The sequence below is a fragment of the Narcine bancroftii genome, chromosome 9 (assembly GCF_036971445.1).
Source record: "Narcine bancroftii isolate sNarBan1 chromosome 9, sNarBan1.hap1, whole genome shotgun sequence".
Taxonomy (NCBI): domain Eukaryota; kingdom Metazoa; phylum Chordata; class Chondrichthyes; order Torpediniformes; family Narcinidae; genus Narcine; species Narcine bancroftii.
Genome location: NC_091477.1, coordinates 112915685 through 112930164, shown reverse-complemented (window position 1 = coordinate 112930164; position 14480 = coordinate 112915685). Strand labels below are relative to the sequence as shown.

At 41.6% G+C, this 14480-nt stretch overlaps 1 protein-coding gene across 1 annotated transcript in view; it reads right to left on the bottom strand.

Moving 5' to 3' along the window:
- Positions 1 to 12740: 12740 nt before the first annotated feature.
- Positions 12741 to 14480, bottom strand: part of LOC138743607 (carbohydrate sulfotransferase 2-like) — a 2373-nt gene continuing 633 nt past the window's right edge. Inside the window, 3 exon segments of the mRNA XM_069899122.1 lie at positions 12741 to 14233; positions 14236 to 14332; positions 14334 to 14478. Of these exon segments, the coding sequence (XP_069755223.1) occupies positions 13983 to 14233; positions 14236 to 14332; positions 14334 to 14478 (493 nt within the window). The 3' untranslated portion in view covers positions 12741 to 13982.

The following is a 14480-nucleotide window of genomic DNA, read 5'->3' as shown; positions in this document are numbered from 1 at the left end:
TGTTGGTAGGTAATCAAGGCCAAAGATAAATGGATTTCAAATGTTAGGAATTTTACTCTTTGGACCGTAATTTTCTTTTTATATCAGTGGAACAGGGAATAAAATGGAATTATAAAATCACAGAAGCTTTATGGAATAAAGACAACACACAGATCAGCTCTATTCACTCCCCACTTTCCCTTGGCAACTTCCAGGATTGAATTTTCATCTCTTGTTTTACCCTCTCCTCCAGAACATTATACGTAATTGAAATCAGATGCAACCAGCTTCCACATGCCCCAGTCCCACAATACCCTTATACTAAAAATAGTACTAAAATTGTTCCTTTCTCTGACTTTCTGCAACTCTACATCCTGCACTTTCATTAGTACCCAAATGCGAGTTGATTTGGCTGAAACAAAGCTTTACATTATATCTCAGAACAGGTGAAAAATCAACCATTCAAATCACAATATTCCAGGTTTTGTTTTAATGCCATTGCTTCAAAAAACCAGTGAGAACCATTGATAATACCAGGCACTTCTATATTGTTATAAAAGAACCTCCTTTCTCCTTTAGATATTGCAAGCAATTATCAGCCAACTGAAATTACCAGGACACATTTGTGCTAACAAAAATTGATTAGAATGGTAGCAGCATGATGTTTACATGGATTCTAGTCGCTGAACACAACTGGTTCTCAAAACTAACCACAGCAGCTGGTTCAATGCCACACAATGACAAACGTAAAAATTATTTGACTGTGGTGGAAAAAAACCTCTAAAAATTATATAATTTAAGCTATTTTCACTCTTGTTTTGCACAAACATGGTGCACCTGCATTTCAATATTATGTTTCATATTCCTTTCAAGATATCCCAGGGCACTATTACAGCCAGAGGCCCTTGAGAAGAGAGACACTGTAAGAAATGAAGATGCACAAAACTAGATTCATTCATGGGAAGCAAAGAAACAGAAGTATGAGTAATGAACTATTTCCTCACAGAAAGAAATCGGAATCTTACCATTTTCTGTTGTGTACTCCCCGTGGACTGCACAAATTATAATTTGTAATTGAGAATCCTACAATATCACAAACCACAGGAATTTTGTGAATTTAAGATCATTAATTCGAAAACAGAGCGATCTGCTATCAAATATAATGATGCTTGTAAAATATGTTGACCTGAACTTAAGGGCAGCGTGGTGCTGTAGTTGCAAATCTCTGCCTCACAGCTCCAGCGAGCCAGGTTCAATTCTAACCACCGTGGCTGTCTGCACAAGGTTTGTACGTTCTTCCCATGACTATGTGGGTACCTCCGAGTTCTCTGGTTTTCTCCCACATCCCAAAAATGTATAGGTTGATAGGTTAATTAGCCACTGTAAATTAGTCTGTAAAAGAGGTATAAAGAGCAGGGAGTTTGAAGGAGGACTACAAGGAGTGTAGAAAAAAATCTTAAGAAAGAAATTAGAAAGGCCAAAAAGAGGCACGAAGAGGCTTTAGCAGACAGAGTAAGAATAAATCCAAAGGGTTTCTATAGGTACATTAAAAGTAAAAGATTAGTGAGGGATAGAATTGGACCCCTTGTAGATAGGGAGGGTAGGCTATGTGAAAAATCAGAGGAGATGGGGGAAATTTTAAATTATTTATTTTCCTCGGTATTCACTAGGGAAAAAAATATTGTACCAATTGAAGTAAAGAAAAATAGCGGGGAGGTCATGAATCATATGAGGATAACCGAGGAGGTAGTGATGGCAGTGTTAAAAAAGATAAAGGTGGACAAATCTCCGGGTCCGGACAATATATTCCCAAGGACACTCAGGGAGACTAGTGTACAGATAGTGGGGCCATTAACAGAGATATTTAGGATGTCACTGGTCTCGGGGGTAGTGCCAGAGGATTGGAGGGTGGCTCATGTTGTTCCGCTGTTTAAGAAAGGGACCAAATGTAAGCCTGGAAATTATAGACCTGCGAGTCTGACGTCTGTGGTGGGTACGTTGATGGGAAGTGTTCTGAGGGATGGCATTTACAAATATTTGTAAGAACAGGGATTGATAGGTAGTAGTCAGCATGGTTTTGTCAGGGGTAGATCATGCTTAACAAACCTTATAGAGTTTTTCGAGGGGGTTACAAAAAAGATTGAAGGGAAGGCTGTGGATGTTGTCTATTTAGACTTTAGTAAAGCTTTTGACAAAGTTCCCCACAGGAGGTTAGGAAAAAAGGTGGAGGCATTAGGTATAAATAAGGAGGTAGTGAAATGGATTCAGCAATGGTTGGATGGGAGGTGTCAGAGAGTAGTGGTAGAAAATTGTTTGTCAAATTGGAGGCCGGTGACTAGTGGAGTTCCTCAGGGATCGGTCCTGGGTCCACTATTGTTTGTTATATATATTAATGATCTGGAAGGAGGGGTGGTGAATTGGATAAGTAAGTTTGCAGATGATACAAAGATTGGTGGTATTGTGGACAGTGAGGAAGATTACCGTAGCTTAAAAAGAGATATAGGAAAGCTAGAGGAGTGGGCTGAGAAATGGCTGATGGAATTTAATACCGATAAGTGTGAGGTGTTGCATTTTGGAAAGGCAAATCTAAATAGGTCATATACATTGAACGGTAGATAATTGAGGAGAGCAGAGCAACAAAGGGATTGAGGAGTTATGGTAAATAGTACCCTCATAGTTGATACTCAGGTAGATGGTGTGGTGAAGGAGGCATTTGGAATGTTGGCCTTCATAAATCGGAGTATTGAATTCAAGAGTTGGGATGTTATGATGAAATTGTACAAAGCATTGTTGAGGCCAAATTTGGAGTACTGTGTGCAGTTTTGGTCACCAAATTATAGGAAGGATATAAACAAAATAGAGAGAGTAGAGAAGGTTCTCGAGAATGTTGACAGGATGTCAGGGTTTGAGTTACAGAGAAAGGTTGAGCAGCCTGGGGCTTTTTTTCTCTGGAGCGTAGAAGATTGAGGGGGGATTTGATGGAGGTGTTCAAGATTTTAAAAGGGACAGAGAGAGTCAACGTGGATAGGCTTTTTCAATTAAGAGTGGGGGATATTCAAACCAGAGGCCATGGTTTGAGATTGAAGGGGGAAAATTATAAGGGGAACATGAGGGGAAATTACTTCACGCAAAGGGTGGTTGGGATGTGGAATAAGCTTCCGGCGGAGGTGGTTGAAGTAGGGACGTTATTTACATTTAAGGAAAGACTGGAGGAAAGAGGATTGGAGGGGTATGGACCAGGTGCTGGTCAGTGGGACTAGGAGGGTGGGGTATTTGTTCCGGCATGGACTAGTAAGGCCAAACTGGCCTGTTCTGTGCTGTATATGATTATATAAATGGAGTACCCATTAAAATTCCCCTAATCTGGCATTCTGTGGTCTGACAACTCTTCTGCTTCAGTATGTTTTGAATGTACAGTAGAGATTTGTACTAATTAATTATAAGATATAATTAAGAACTACTATTAACTAAGATTTCTCTTAATCTGTAGCTCAATGACCAACCAGTATAACTTTTGAAATCTCAGCTGATGGCATTTCTGACAAGGAAATTCCAGGTTTTGGATAGTTCTCCAATGCCTGTAGTTTCCACTTCCCTCAAATCTCCCACTGTACTTAAAAAACCGTTCTCTTGCTCAAAGGAAAATGATCAGGAGGTGATTTCTGTGGTCCAGCAATTTTTGTCATGTCGCAAAGGTGAAAGAGCAGAGTTTCAACCTGTGGTAGAATCTGGGAAAGTAAAATGGGGATAGGATTGGTAAAGTAAAAACACAATGCTGGAGAAACCCTGCTGGTCGAACCTTGCACTCCATGTAGCAAAGGTAAGGATACATAGCCAATGTTTCAGGCATGAGCTCTTCGTCATTATGCATGAATGTCAGCAGGCACCTGACCAAGATGGTAGGGGGTGGGGGGGGGGGGGGGAGCATGGCCAAAGGCAGGAGGTAATAGGTGGATAAGGGAGGAGGCACACCAGCAAACAGGGCGAGGAGGGATGACTCTGTGAATGGAGAGGGAATGGGGTGGAGAGCTGAAGGAAAGAAGACAAAAGGAAAGGGAAGGGAGAGAGAATGAAGAGTAGGCTAGCAGAAACCGGAAAAGTTGATGTATGAGTGCCTGGCAGTAAATGTGGATTCAGGGACTGAAGGACCTGTTTCCATGCTGTCCCTCTCTTGGAAAATATTCTATCAGTTTTCCAGATTATTTGCTCTTTAATTATGAGAAAATAATGTTCTCATCAGTATGATATAAACAGCCATAATTGAAAAAATATTTACCCATGTTTAAGAGGCCAAGTCTTGTAAGTGGTAAAAAAATTATTCTGGCATAAATTGTTAATGATGTACATGCAATCTGTTTGCTGGCAATAAAGAAAATCGAGCTTACAATCAATGGCATTAAGACAGAATGTAGCACTAGTGACAATATCGTTAGGGGACACACACACACACACACACATCAGGTTTTCAGATTTGTCAGACTACATACATGATATCACATACAACTCTGAGATTCTTTTTCCTGCAGGCAAGTCGAAATTGCCAATTATTGGTAATGAAAAATACTGTACACAATGTACACATGTAAAGAATAATGTAAATAAAGAAATGTAAACAAATTGTACAATACGGAGAAGAAAAAAGTGCACAAGTGAGAGTCCTTAAATGAGTCCCTGAATGAGGAGTTTGATGGTGGAGGGGAAGCAGCTGTCCCTGAACCTACCTCTTTCCTGATGATAGCAGCAATAACAGAGCAGGTGCTGGTTGGTGTGGATCCTTGATTGCTCTTGCTCTCTAATAACAGCGTTCCCCATAGATTATCTCGATGGTGGAGAGGGTTTTGCCTGTGATGTCCTGGCTTGGTCCATTACCTATTGCAGGGCTTTCCATTTGGGAGTATTGGTCTCCCCATACCAGACCATGATGCAGCCGGTCAGCACACTTTCCACCACACCTCTGTAGAAATTTGCCAGGGTTTCCAATGTCATACCAAACCTCCACAAAATCCTGAGGAACAGAGGCACTAATTTGCTTTCTTCACATTGCCATTAGTGTGTTGGGTCCAGGAAAGATCCTCCGAGATAGTGACTCCCAAGAACTTAGATTTAATCACCTCTGATTTCCCCAATGATATATACATATGTATACAAATACAGTTCAAATCACAAATTGAGATATACATCAGATGGAACTACATCACAGGATAACACAAGGACTTTTTGTTACAGATTTTCTATGATGTAAATTCGCACAATTTTCTATAAAGTAGAAACCAATTTCAAGAACATTGTTTTTGTTTGAGAAAGAGTTTTGTGGAATGTAATGTGAAAACAGTAAGAACTTTATTTATGATTAACTGGACTTCAACATTAGCTCAATACCACACTGGGGAGGAAAGTGGCAGATCTGAAACTGTAGGCTTAGTCCGTAATCTTAGGTTGGTCTCAGTGTCCTGGCAAGAGTGCAGAAAAATAATCGGCCAGATTTACCACTGTTGATCAGCATCTTGGCAAGCAAGATCAAGACCAACTTGTAGTGGCCTAACTTATGTGCATACACTGCCAAGCCTCTTAGATCAACAGTGTGCTTAAGTAAATAAAAAGCCACAACTACCCACAAAACAGCAAGCCAGAATGTTTCCACATAAGGAGAGAGAAGTCAAAAGCAGCAGGCTCAGTGGGAAGTTCAAGCCTGCCCACCCCCCCCCCCCACCACCCCCACAATTCAATATGTCTACATTGGTTTCAATTCCTGTACTGTGTCAGTTCGCTATTACATTTGGAGTATTATGTGCAGTTTGGGTCACTATATTACTGGAAGGATGTGGAAAATTTGAAGAGGTTCTCCTGGATCTGGATCTTGCCTGGATTAGAGAGAATTACATGTAAGGAGAGACTGGACAAACTTCTATTACTTTATCTGGAGCTTCACAGGATGAAAGCAAATCTGATGTTTATAACGTTATGAGTGGATAGTCTTTTTTTTGCCAGGTGTAAATGTCAAGATACTAACGGGTATAGATTTAAGCTTAAAGGAGCTATGGAGAGCAAGTTTATTTATTCACAGAGTGGTAGGTCTATTATACAACGACGACAAGTTATGAGGTGTCTAGACAGGATGGATGTGGATCATGTGCATGTATACAGTATTCATTTAACATTATCAGTGCAGGTATCATGGGCAAAAATGGAGCTGCTCTTAACTCTCAATTCTTTGATCTTTCAAATATTTATCTATCTCTGCCATAGATATATCAATTAGTTTCTTATTTTGTAGCTATTTATCCCTGTTGGTAACTTTCCCCAAGAGTGAAAAAGAAATTCCCAACAATCATCGTTATTGAATGAAGATCTACCGGGACCAATGCCTGAAAAGGGCGCACAAAATCAGAGAACCCGTGCGGACTCGAAAGGCCAACATGGCCTGTTTCCGCTCCGTAAATGGTTATATGGTTAATCGGTCTTTTAAGTTCCCTGAGGATATGTTTCAATAAGGTCAACCTCACTGTTCTAAAGACCAAGAAATACAAAGCAAACTGTCTAGCCTTCTTTTGATAGGGCAACCCTTTCATCCTAGGAACTAGTTTGGTGAATCTTCTAATGCTACTATATTCTTTTCTCAGGCAAGGGGACCAAAACTGTACACAGCATTCTCAGTGTGGCCTCATTAACACCCCAGATGACTGTAACAAAACCTACCTATTCTTCAACTCCAAACCCTTGACAATAAAGACAAATATGGCCTTCGTAATTGTACTATAATGGCTCCTGTAATGTGTGAAATGGTATTTATTGTAAGATTTATATTTACATTGCAGAGAAATACTATGCTGTACAAGTTCAAGTTTATTGATCAACTGATTGTACAAGTACAATCCAAAGAATCAGCATTCTCCGGTCCTCGGTGCAACACACTCCACACATACAGTCAAACAATACATATGCACATACTTACATACAGATATTAAAATAAATAAATATTATTGTTAAATAAAAAGTTGAATCACAGAGGGTTTGTATGAGCAGCTCACCAGTCATTCAGCGGTCTCAAATGCCCATGGCAAGAAGCTGTTTCTCAACCTGGAGGCTCTGGCTCTGATATTCCTGCATCTGTTTCCCAATGGGAGGAGCTGAAAGATGCTGCGTGCGGGGTGGTAGGGGTCCTCACTGATTTTATGAGCCCTCTTTAGAGAACGATCCTGGTAAATCCCATCAATGTGGGGGAGGGAGACCCCAATGATCTTTTCTGCTTCTCTGTAATGTTCTATTGGACAATTGATTGTTGGACCTGCAGTTTTCTTTTTGCGATTCATACCTTGAGCAAACCCAAAACCTCTGAACTTTACCAATTTGCAGTTGCTCTCCACTTAGATAATAATTCACCTTTCATTCCTCTCACCAAAGTTCATGACCACATTACGCTCGATTTGCCAGCTTTCCACCCAACTACTCGATATTGCACCGCAGAATCGCAACATGCTTTACCACTTATTTTCATTACCGTCAACAAACTTCGAAACCTTGCATTGTGTTCCCCTTCCAGGTCATTAATGTGAAGAGCAAAGAACTGCGGGCGAAGAATCGTACTGACAATAAATGTTTAAACTAACTGGCCAATGTTTTGAACAAGGGAGTTGGATTGACTGCTTTCCAATTTTATGGTAGCCTCGTCTAAAGAAATCTTGTTTAAAGATGTCTTAAAACCTAAATATTGAAAAGTAATTGAGAAATATCTATCTGCTGGATAATTGACAACTGGTTAAAAACTGGGGGGAAGAAAATCAGATGTAAATTTTAAAACAAGGTATTAAATACTAAAATGTGAAAAGGTTTTAAATACAATAGTGAAGACATTTATCCATCATTCCAAATGATTAAGAAAATTGTAAGTGTTCACAATCAAAATATACAATAGATTCTGACATGTTAATCCACTATTCTTCGGGCTCCCATACAAATTTGGTAACATTCAAGCATGTTGTACACTTTGCCAACATTTGATTATAAATTACACAATATAACAGATAACTATGAGATAACTAACCTTGGCTTTGTACTGAGAAATAACATCGAGAAATGAACAAGTATTCTCATGTCAAGTAAGATTTGGTACGATTTTGTATACTTGACATTTACAGTTAGTAATCACTTAAATTCTACACCTAGTACCCAAAGTTGTTTTAATAACACACATCTTGAATCTGCTCTTCTTTCTTGCTGTCATTAGTCAAGTACCATTTCTATACTGGTCAATTTTTTTAGGAAGAATATTTGCAGTAAAATGAGGAGATAAAGATTATTTTGCATTTTAGTTACTCGTGGAATCGGGGGACATATCTGGTTTGGGAAGCATTTTATTCAAGAGTTCTGTCTTTCTGAAATGACAATACTGGCCCCATATACATGCAGTTAATTCTGTCCCACAGCAATTGTTCTGCACGTCAGCAAGACTTAAAATGTTTCCCCAAAGGTATAAGGATTTCTTTGTCTTCACATTTTCTGTCATACCTGAACCTGTACTGATGGAAATTAAACATTCAACTGCCACTTTATTTATTCTGTTAAATCTGTCACGTTCTTCACACGAGTGGCAAATTCTTGCTTTGTTAACTAAAGAGTATTGCATGGGCAGAAAGAGGCGGCATTGTTACAAAATGGCATATTTGTGGAGTTGCAAAATTTAAAGGATTTATCACTTGAGGCTTCTAACTCACGCTACAGTTACAAATTAAGGTTCAACAAACACAGCTTCAAACAGGCAGTTTATCTTATTACGTTTCTTTTTCTATTGGCAAAATGAGTCCCAATTATTACTTATTTTCAGGGCATTCACAAAATCCCTGCAAATTTGACAACATGACACGATCACTGATGTCGGTCATTACTTTTTTTTCCCCCAATAGACCATTTGCCAGCTATATTGTAGTGTCAAGAGCTCAAGTTTGTACACATCTACAATAAACAATATATCTGAAAGGGCTGAGGGCCACTTGGGTACCTCAGCTGAAATGCTCTGGGCTTCCAATAACAATCTGTTTGATTCTTCAATATTCTAAGCACTGATTTGTAGACTTCTTGTCCATTTCTGGCAACCCTGCAAGTGAACCTGTAGAGGACAGAAAGCCCACGGACATTTTGCCACTTGTGTAAAGCCTCAAATTTCCAACTTCTCACATTTTCACAATCGAAATCAGCAGGTTAATCCGTTGGGTAACTCAAACACAAGCCTGCATCTTATTACTTTGTTCACTCTTTTGCTGAATCGTCCTAGGCAAAAAAAAGTCAGTATCTATCCCACACCTTCCCACAGCCAGATCTGTAATGTACTATTAGTCCGAAAAAAACGTGTAATTAGCATGCCGATGCTGTTAACCTTGTGTTATTTGGCACCCTCTAAATTATTTTATTCAGTATTCTACATAAGAGTCTCACACCACCAAATCCACAGACATCCTGAGGGTAAAGAGTGAGAGTTAAACTGCAAAGTCTGCAGACACTCACCGTAGAGTGAGAAACTGATTTTATCATGGCAGAAAAGAAACTGGTAAAGATGCACATGAATTGTCAAATGTATGCAGCAAGATGTGCTTACTGACCTGACTGATGGTGTGGGTTTTTTTAAGCTGGTGAAAGAAACTATTTCCCATAGTTGTTTTAGTCAGTACGAAGTAGAATAATGGTATAGAAGTCAGTTTGATTTTTATTGTTTTATTAAGTCATTGATGCTTTAATGAAACCTATCCCACTCCCATGACCAGATTCCCTTCCCTCTTCATTTTACTTGCCATTCCCTCCTTATTTCTACACAGAGGGTGGTGGTCATATGGAATGGGCTGCCAAAGGCATAGAGGCAGGTCATTAGCTTCCTTGGACACTTGAATAATGACTTGGGTGGGAGGGAATTGGAGGGGTCCAGACCTAACGTGGGTACTAAAGCAAGAGGACACATTGTTCAGCATGGACAAGCTGGGCACGTGGGTCTGTTTCCATGCTCTTATGACTCTAAACAGAAAGATCATTCATCCTAGAGCAGCATGAGAGAGACGAGCCTCATTTTTCTAGAGAAAGCAGCATTCATGGACAGTATTAAAGGCCAGATAGAATCATAGAACATTACAGCACAGTACAAGCCCTTCGGCCCTCAATGTTGTGCTGAACTATATATATATATATATATATATTCCAACCAAAAATAAAACTTTAAATCCTTCCAAGCTCGTAACCCTCTATTTTTCTTTCATCCACGTGCATGTCTAAGTGTCTCTCAAATGCCCCTAAGGTTTTAGTCTCTACCACCACCCCCAGCAAGGCATTCCAGGCTCCCACAATTATGTGGAAAAACTTACCCCTGATGTCTCCCCTTAACTTTCCTCCATTCACTTTGTACAGATGTCCTCTGGTGTTTGCTACTCCCACCCTGGGAAAAAGGCACTGGCTAACTACCTTATTTATGCCTCCCAGAATCTTGCAGATCTCTATTAAGTCACCTCCCATCCTTCTTCACTCCAAAGAGAAAAGTCCTAGGTCTGCTAACCTTGCCTCTTAAGACTTATTTTCCAATCCAGGTACCATCCTGGTAAATCCCCTCTGCACCCTCTCCATTGCTTTCACATACTTCCTACGATACTCTCTAAGTGTGATCTCGTCAGATGTGTGGATTCACATCATGACCTCTCGACTCAATCCACCGACTAATGAAACCCAGCATCCCAAAGGTTTTCTTAACAATCTTATCAACCTGTATGGATCTTAATCTCAAGGTCCCACTGTTTCTCCACACTGTTATAGATCCTATTGCAATAGTTGAATCTTTTTAATTTACCTCACAGAGCAGATGAGGAAGGATGCATAATGCAGCATGTTTCTATGGGACTACAGTAACAAAGGAGTCTTCCAACAACTTATCAATTTCTTTTTCAAGTGTGAGTGCATATGGAGAGGAATCACGTGATGGAGTAGTGGCCGGTAGAAGAATACCAGCCCTCTCCAGAAAAAAAGGAAAAAAATGAAGAAAAAACAAAGCCCCAGACACACAAATCACAACAAATAAAAGATAAAGGTGTGGAGAAAATGGCACCTAAGAAAGAAAATCCAAAAACGACGGGAAGAAAAGAAGAAAGAAAGACGCCGGAAGAGAAAAGTGAAGGCCTTACCTGTACGAAAAAGCAGGGACCCGCCGTGGAAAGAGGAGCCCACTCCCCGAGGTCAGTGGAGACCCCGCAGGGTCGCGACCTATCGAACGCAGGACTGCTATGATGGTTCACGGAGCCGAACAGAGGTGCGCAACCGCGCTTGCAGCGCGATGCGCACGACAAAGACAACACCAACGGGAGGGGGGACCAGCTGTGAAACTCCACAGCACGAACAGCTGAGAGAGACCCGACAGAAGGGCTCCCAGCTGGAAGATAAAGAAAATGATGGGAACGGGAGGGGTGAGAAAGAAAAAAGGAAACTAGACCACAGCACGAACAGCTGAGAGAGACCCGACAGCAGGGCTCCCAGCTGGAAGATAAAGAAAATAATGGGAATGGGAGGGGTGAGAAAGAAAAAAGGAAACTAGAGACACAACAGATAACCAAACCAGAAGAAGAGGACCAACATCAGGACACCATGGAAAATAAAAATACCCAACAAACTGAGACAAGCAGCTGAACAAGAAAGTCAGAACTGAGACACAGGAAGAGAAATAGACAACACAAACCCAAGAGCAGACACAGAAGAAGGAGGAGAACACCAAGCTCTGCACAGAGGAATAGGAGGTAAAATGAATGGACAGTACATAGACAAAAAAAATTTTCAAGAACATATGAAGCATTAAGAGAATGGCTGACACTAGAATTTAGTGAAATAAAAAGTGTGAGTGCCTATTTAGCCCAGCGCAATATTACTATTCTAAGACCAAACTGATGTAAAGACCCTTCTACCTTGAGGAAAAAAACCAATAAGTGCACCATTTTCCAATTGTCTTCAATTGCACATCCTGTATCTGAATTTATTCATCCATCTATTTTCAATCCACGTCTATCAAGCAAGCTCCCAGCAATGAAATCTGAAATGGGATCTTTTGAATTAGATATTTGGATTTTAAAATGTTAAAAATATTCTCCATTTGTTTTGACATCCAGATAGAGCCATCTATGTCCTAAAATTGTCTACATTCAAAATGGGACTTGGATTGGCAAAACATTAATTATCCATAATGAAGTTCAGAAAAGTACATTCATGCTTGCATTACGGTGCTGCTCTCCCAGGACCTCAATTTGAAATTAAAGTACCTGTTATTTCAACTTAAAAGCAGCTTTGCAGAGCACATCTGGTACTAGTTCCAATAAATAGGCACTATCCCTTCTGAAAAAGTCCATCAAATGTCTGCTGCGATCTTTGTGCATCTGTAGATGACTTGAGGGCTTGTAGAAATCAAAGTATTAAAACTTCTGTACAGGATCAATGCACTTGATATTGTAGCTTTGGCATTGGTGATAGAGATATAAAAGATCACTCCACTTTGAGTTGGCCGTTAATAAAACAAAATCTTTATGTTCATGTGTTGCTCAATCTCCCCCCCCCCCCCCCACTTAAATACTTCACAAAGACCCTTCATAAAATATAAAAATCCCTTAAGCAAGGCTTTTTGTAACAATAAGCATGTGCTCTGTCCGGTTCAATCTTAGCTCGTTTCGATGATCATTTACACAACAAATGCCATTTTTTTGTGTGTTTTGGGGGTTGATTTCCTGCGATAACACCACAATAAGAATTAAAAATGAGGGTCAAAAAGGTTTATTTTGCAACAAACTCCTTTTGTTTGTTTTGCACAACCTCCAGGGAAGGAACATTAAAGGTCTTGTCTGAACAATCAAGCAAAAAACATGAACAGAAGGGATCCTGATCAGTTGCACTTTGGCAATAAAGCACTGTACTCACAATTTTACAGCCACATGCCATCAATATAATAGAATATTTTCTTTTAAAAATGATAAATTATCAATTTATTCATTTACCAGACAACAAAAAGAACTATATATAGGCATATACACATATGTATATATGTATTCATAGAGCAATATATATATAACCATGTTAAACCCAAAGATCAAGTATTCTGGGTGAACAATTGAATGCTTTGCACTTTTGTCAACACCCAATAATGAAAAACTCCTTCAAAATCACCAAGGGATTCACCTCTCACCAGCTTTTCACTGTCAGTTGCAAATTGAATGATTAGATAGATGCCCGGGAGAGACGGTTGTCCCAGTGGATTAATGTTTTGTCAGTGGAAGGGTATGTGTGTTTGGCTATGTTTGTGTATGGGGGAAATCCTAGAGTATAGCCCTTTTCACACAGAGACCCCCCCCCCCCCCACAAACTGCCGTAAAGAAGACCCGTCATTAAGCCGGCTTTCAGCTTTCACACTGAACCAAACAACGTTGGCATAATGCTCCCCCAGTGAGTCATTTTACATAACATGCTAGAATTCCGGAAGCAAAGAGGTGTCACGTGTAACACAGCAACCAGTCACGTCCCTGTCCCGTCCTGGTCCCAACCTGCCAGCTCCCCCTTTTTTACACAGACAGTGATTCGGCGCTGTGACTACCTCCGCTGCCGACTTAAAGGCAGGAGTAGAATGACGTCCCCCCCCCCCCCCACCCATTCCACGTCCTACGGCGCGGTGCAACATTCCTTCCCCGAAGAGGATGTGTAAAAGGGCCGTAGGGGTGCGTGCGTGGGTGAGAGAGAAGGCAAATGTGCCCGTGGGTGAGTCTTATGTGGCGTGTGTTGGTGCTCGGGTCCTTCAGTCTGAACGCCTGGAGGGGGTTGGGGGGTGCGCGCGCGCGCACGGAGCAGGTGGCTCGCCACACTGGGCCTCAACGCGCCAAAACCCACTCTCCCGATTTGGATCCCAGTAGATTCACAATCCAAACAGACTGGGGGGGGGGGGGGGGGTGGGGTCCAGCCTTCCAGTTCTCTTGGTGGGGGGATTAACTCCACCAGCCACCTCCTTTTGTTCAGAGTTGGAGCTTGGTCACGAAGGACTTGCTGAAGTCCTGGACTTCCTCGGGCGTCTGGACCTTCTGGTAGCCCAGCCAGTCCATGGCCTGCTGGCAGTAGTCCTCCACCTGCTTGATCTGCGAAAAGGTGAGCTGGGTCCGCCAGGCGTTGGCCGCCTGCGTGGCGTTGCGCGACGACACGCTGAAGGGCTTCTTGCTGGAGTAGCTGGAGCCCATGGTCATGTTGAGGACGAACTTCTCCAGGTCTGGCTGAGGGACAGGTGGACGAAGCGGTACATGTCCCTGAGGGAGCGGATGGGCTCCTCCACCAGGTCCTCGTAGCGCACCACCCGGTAGTGGTCCTTGAGCCCAGGCGGGCGGCGCCCGGGCCATCTGCACGGTGCGCACCAGGCGGCTGCAGATGACCTCCAGCGCGTTGAGCGCCTGGGAGTCCACGGCGTCGCGCCGGCTCCGCTGGGAGCCGTCGTAGACCTTGAGGCGGCGCCCCTTCGGGTA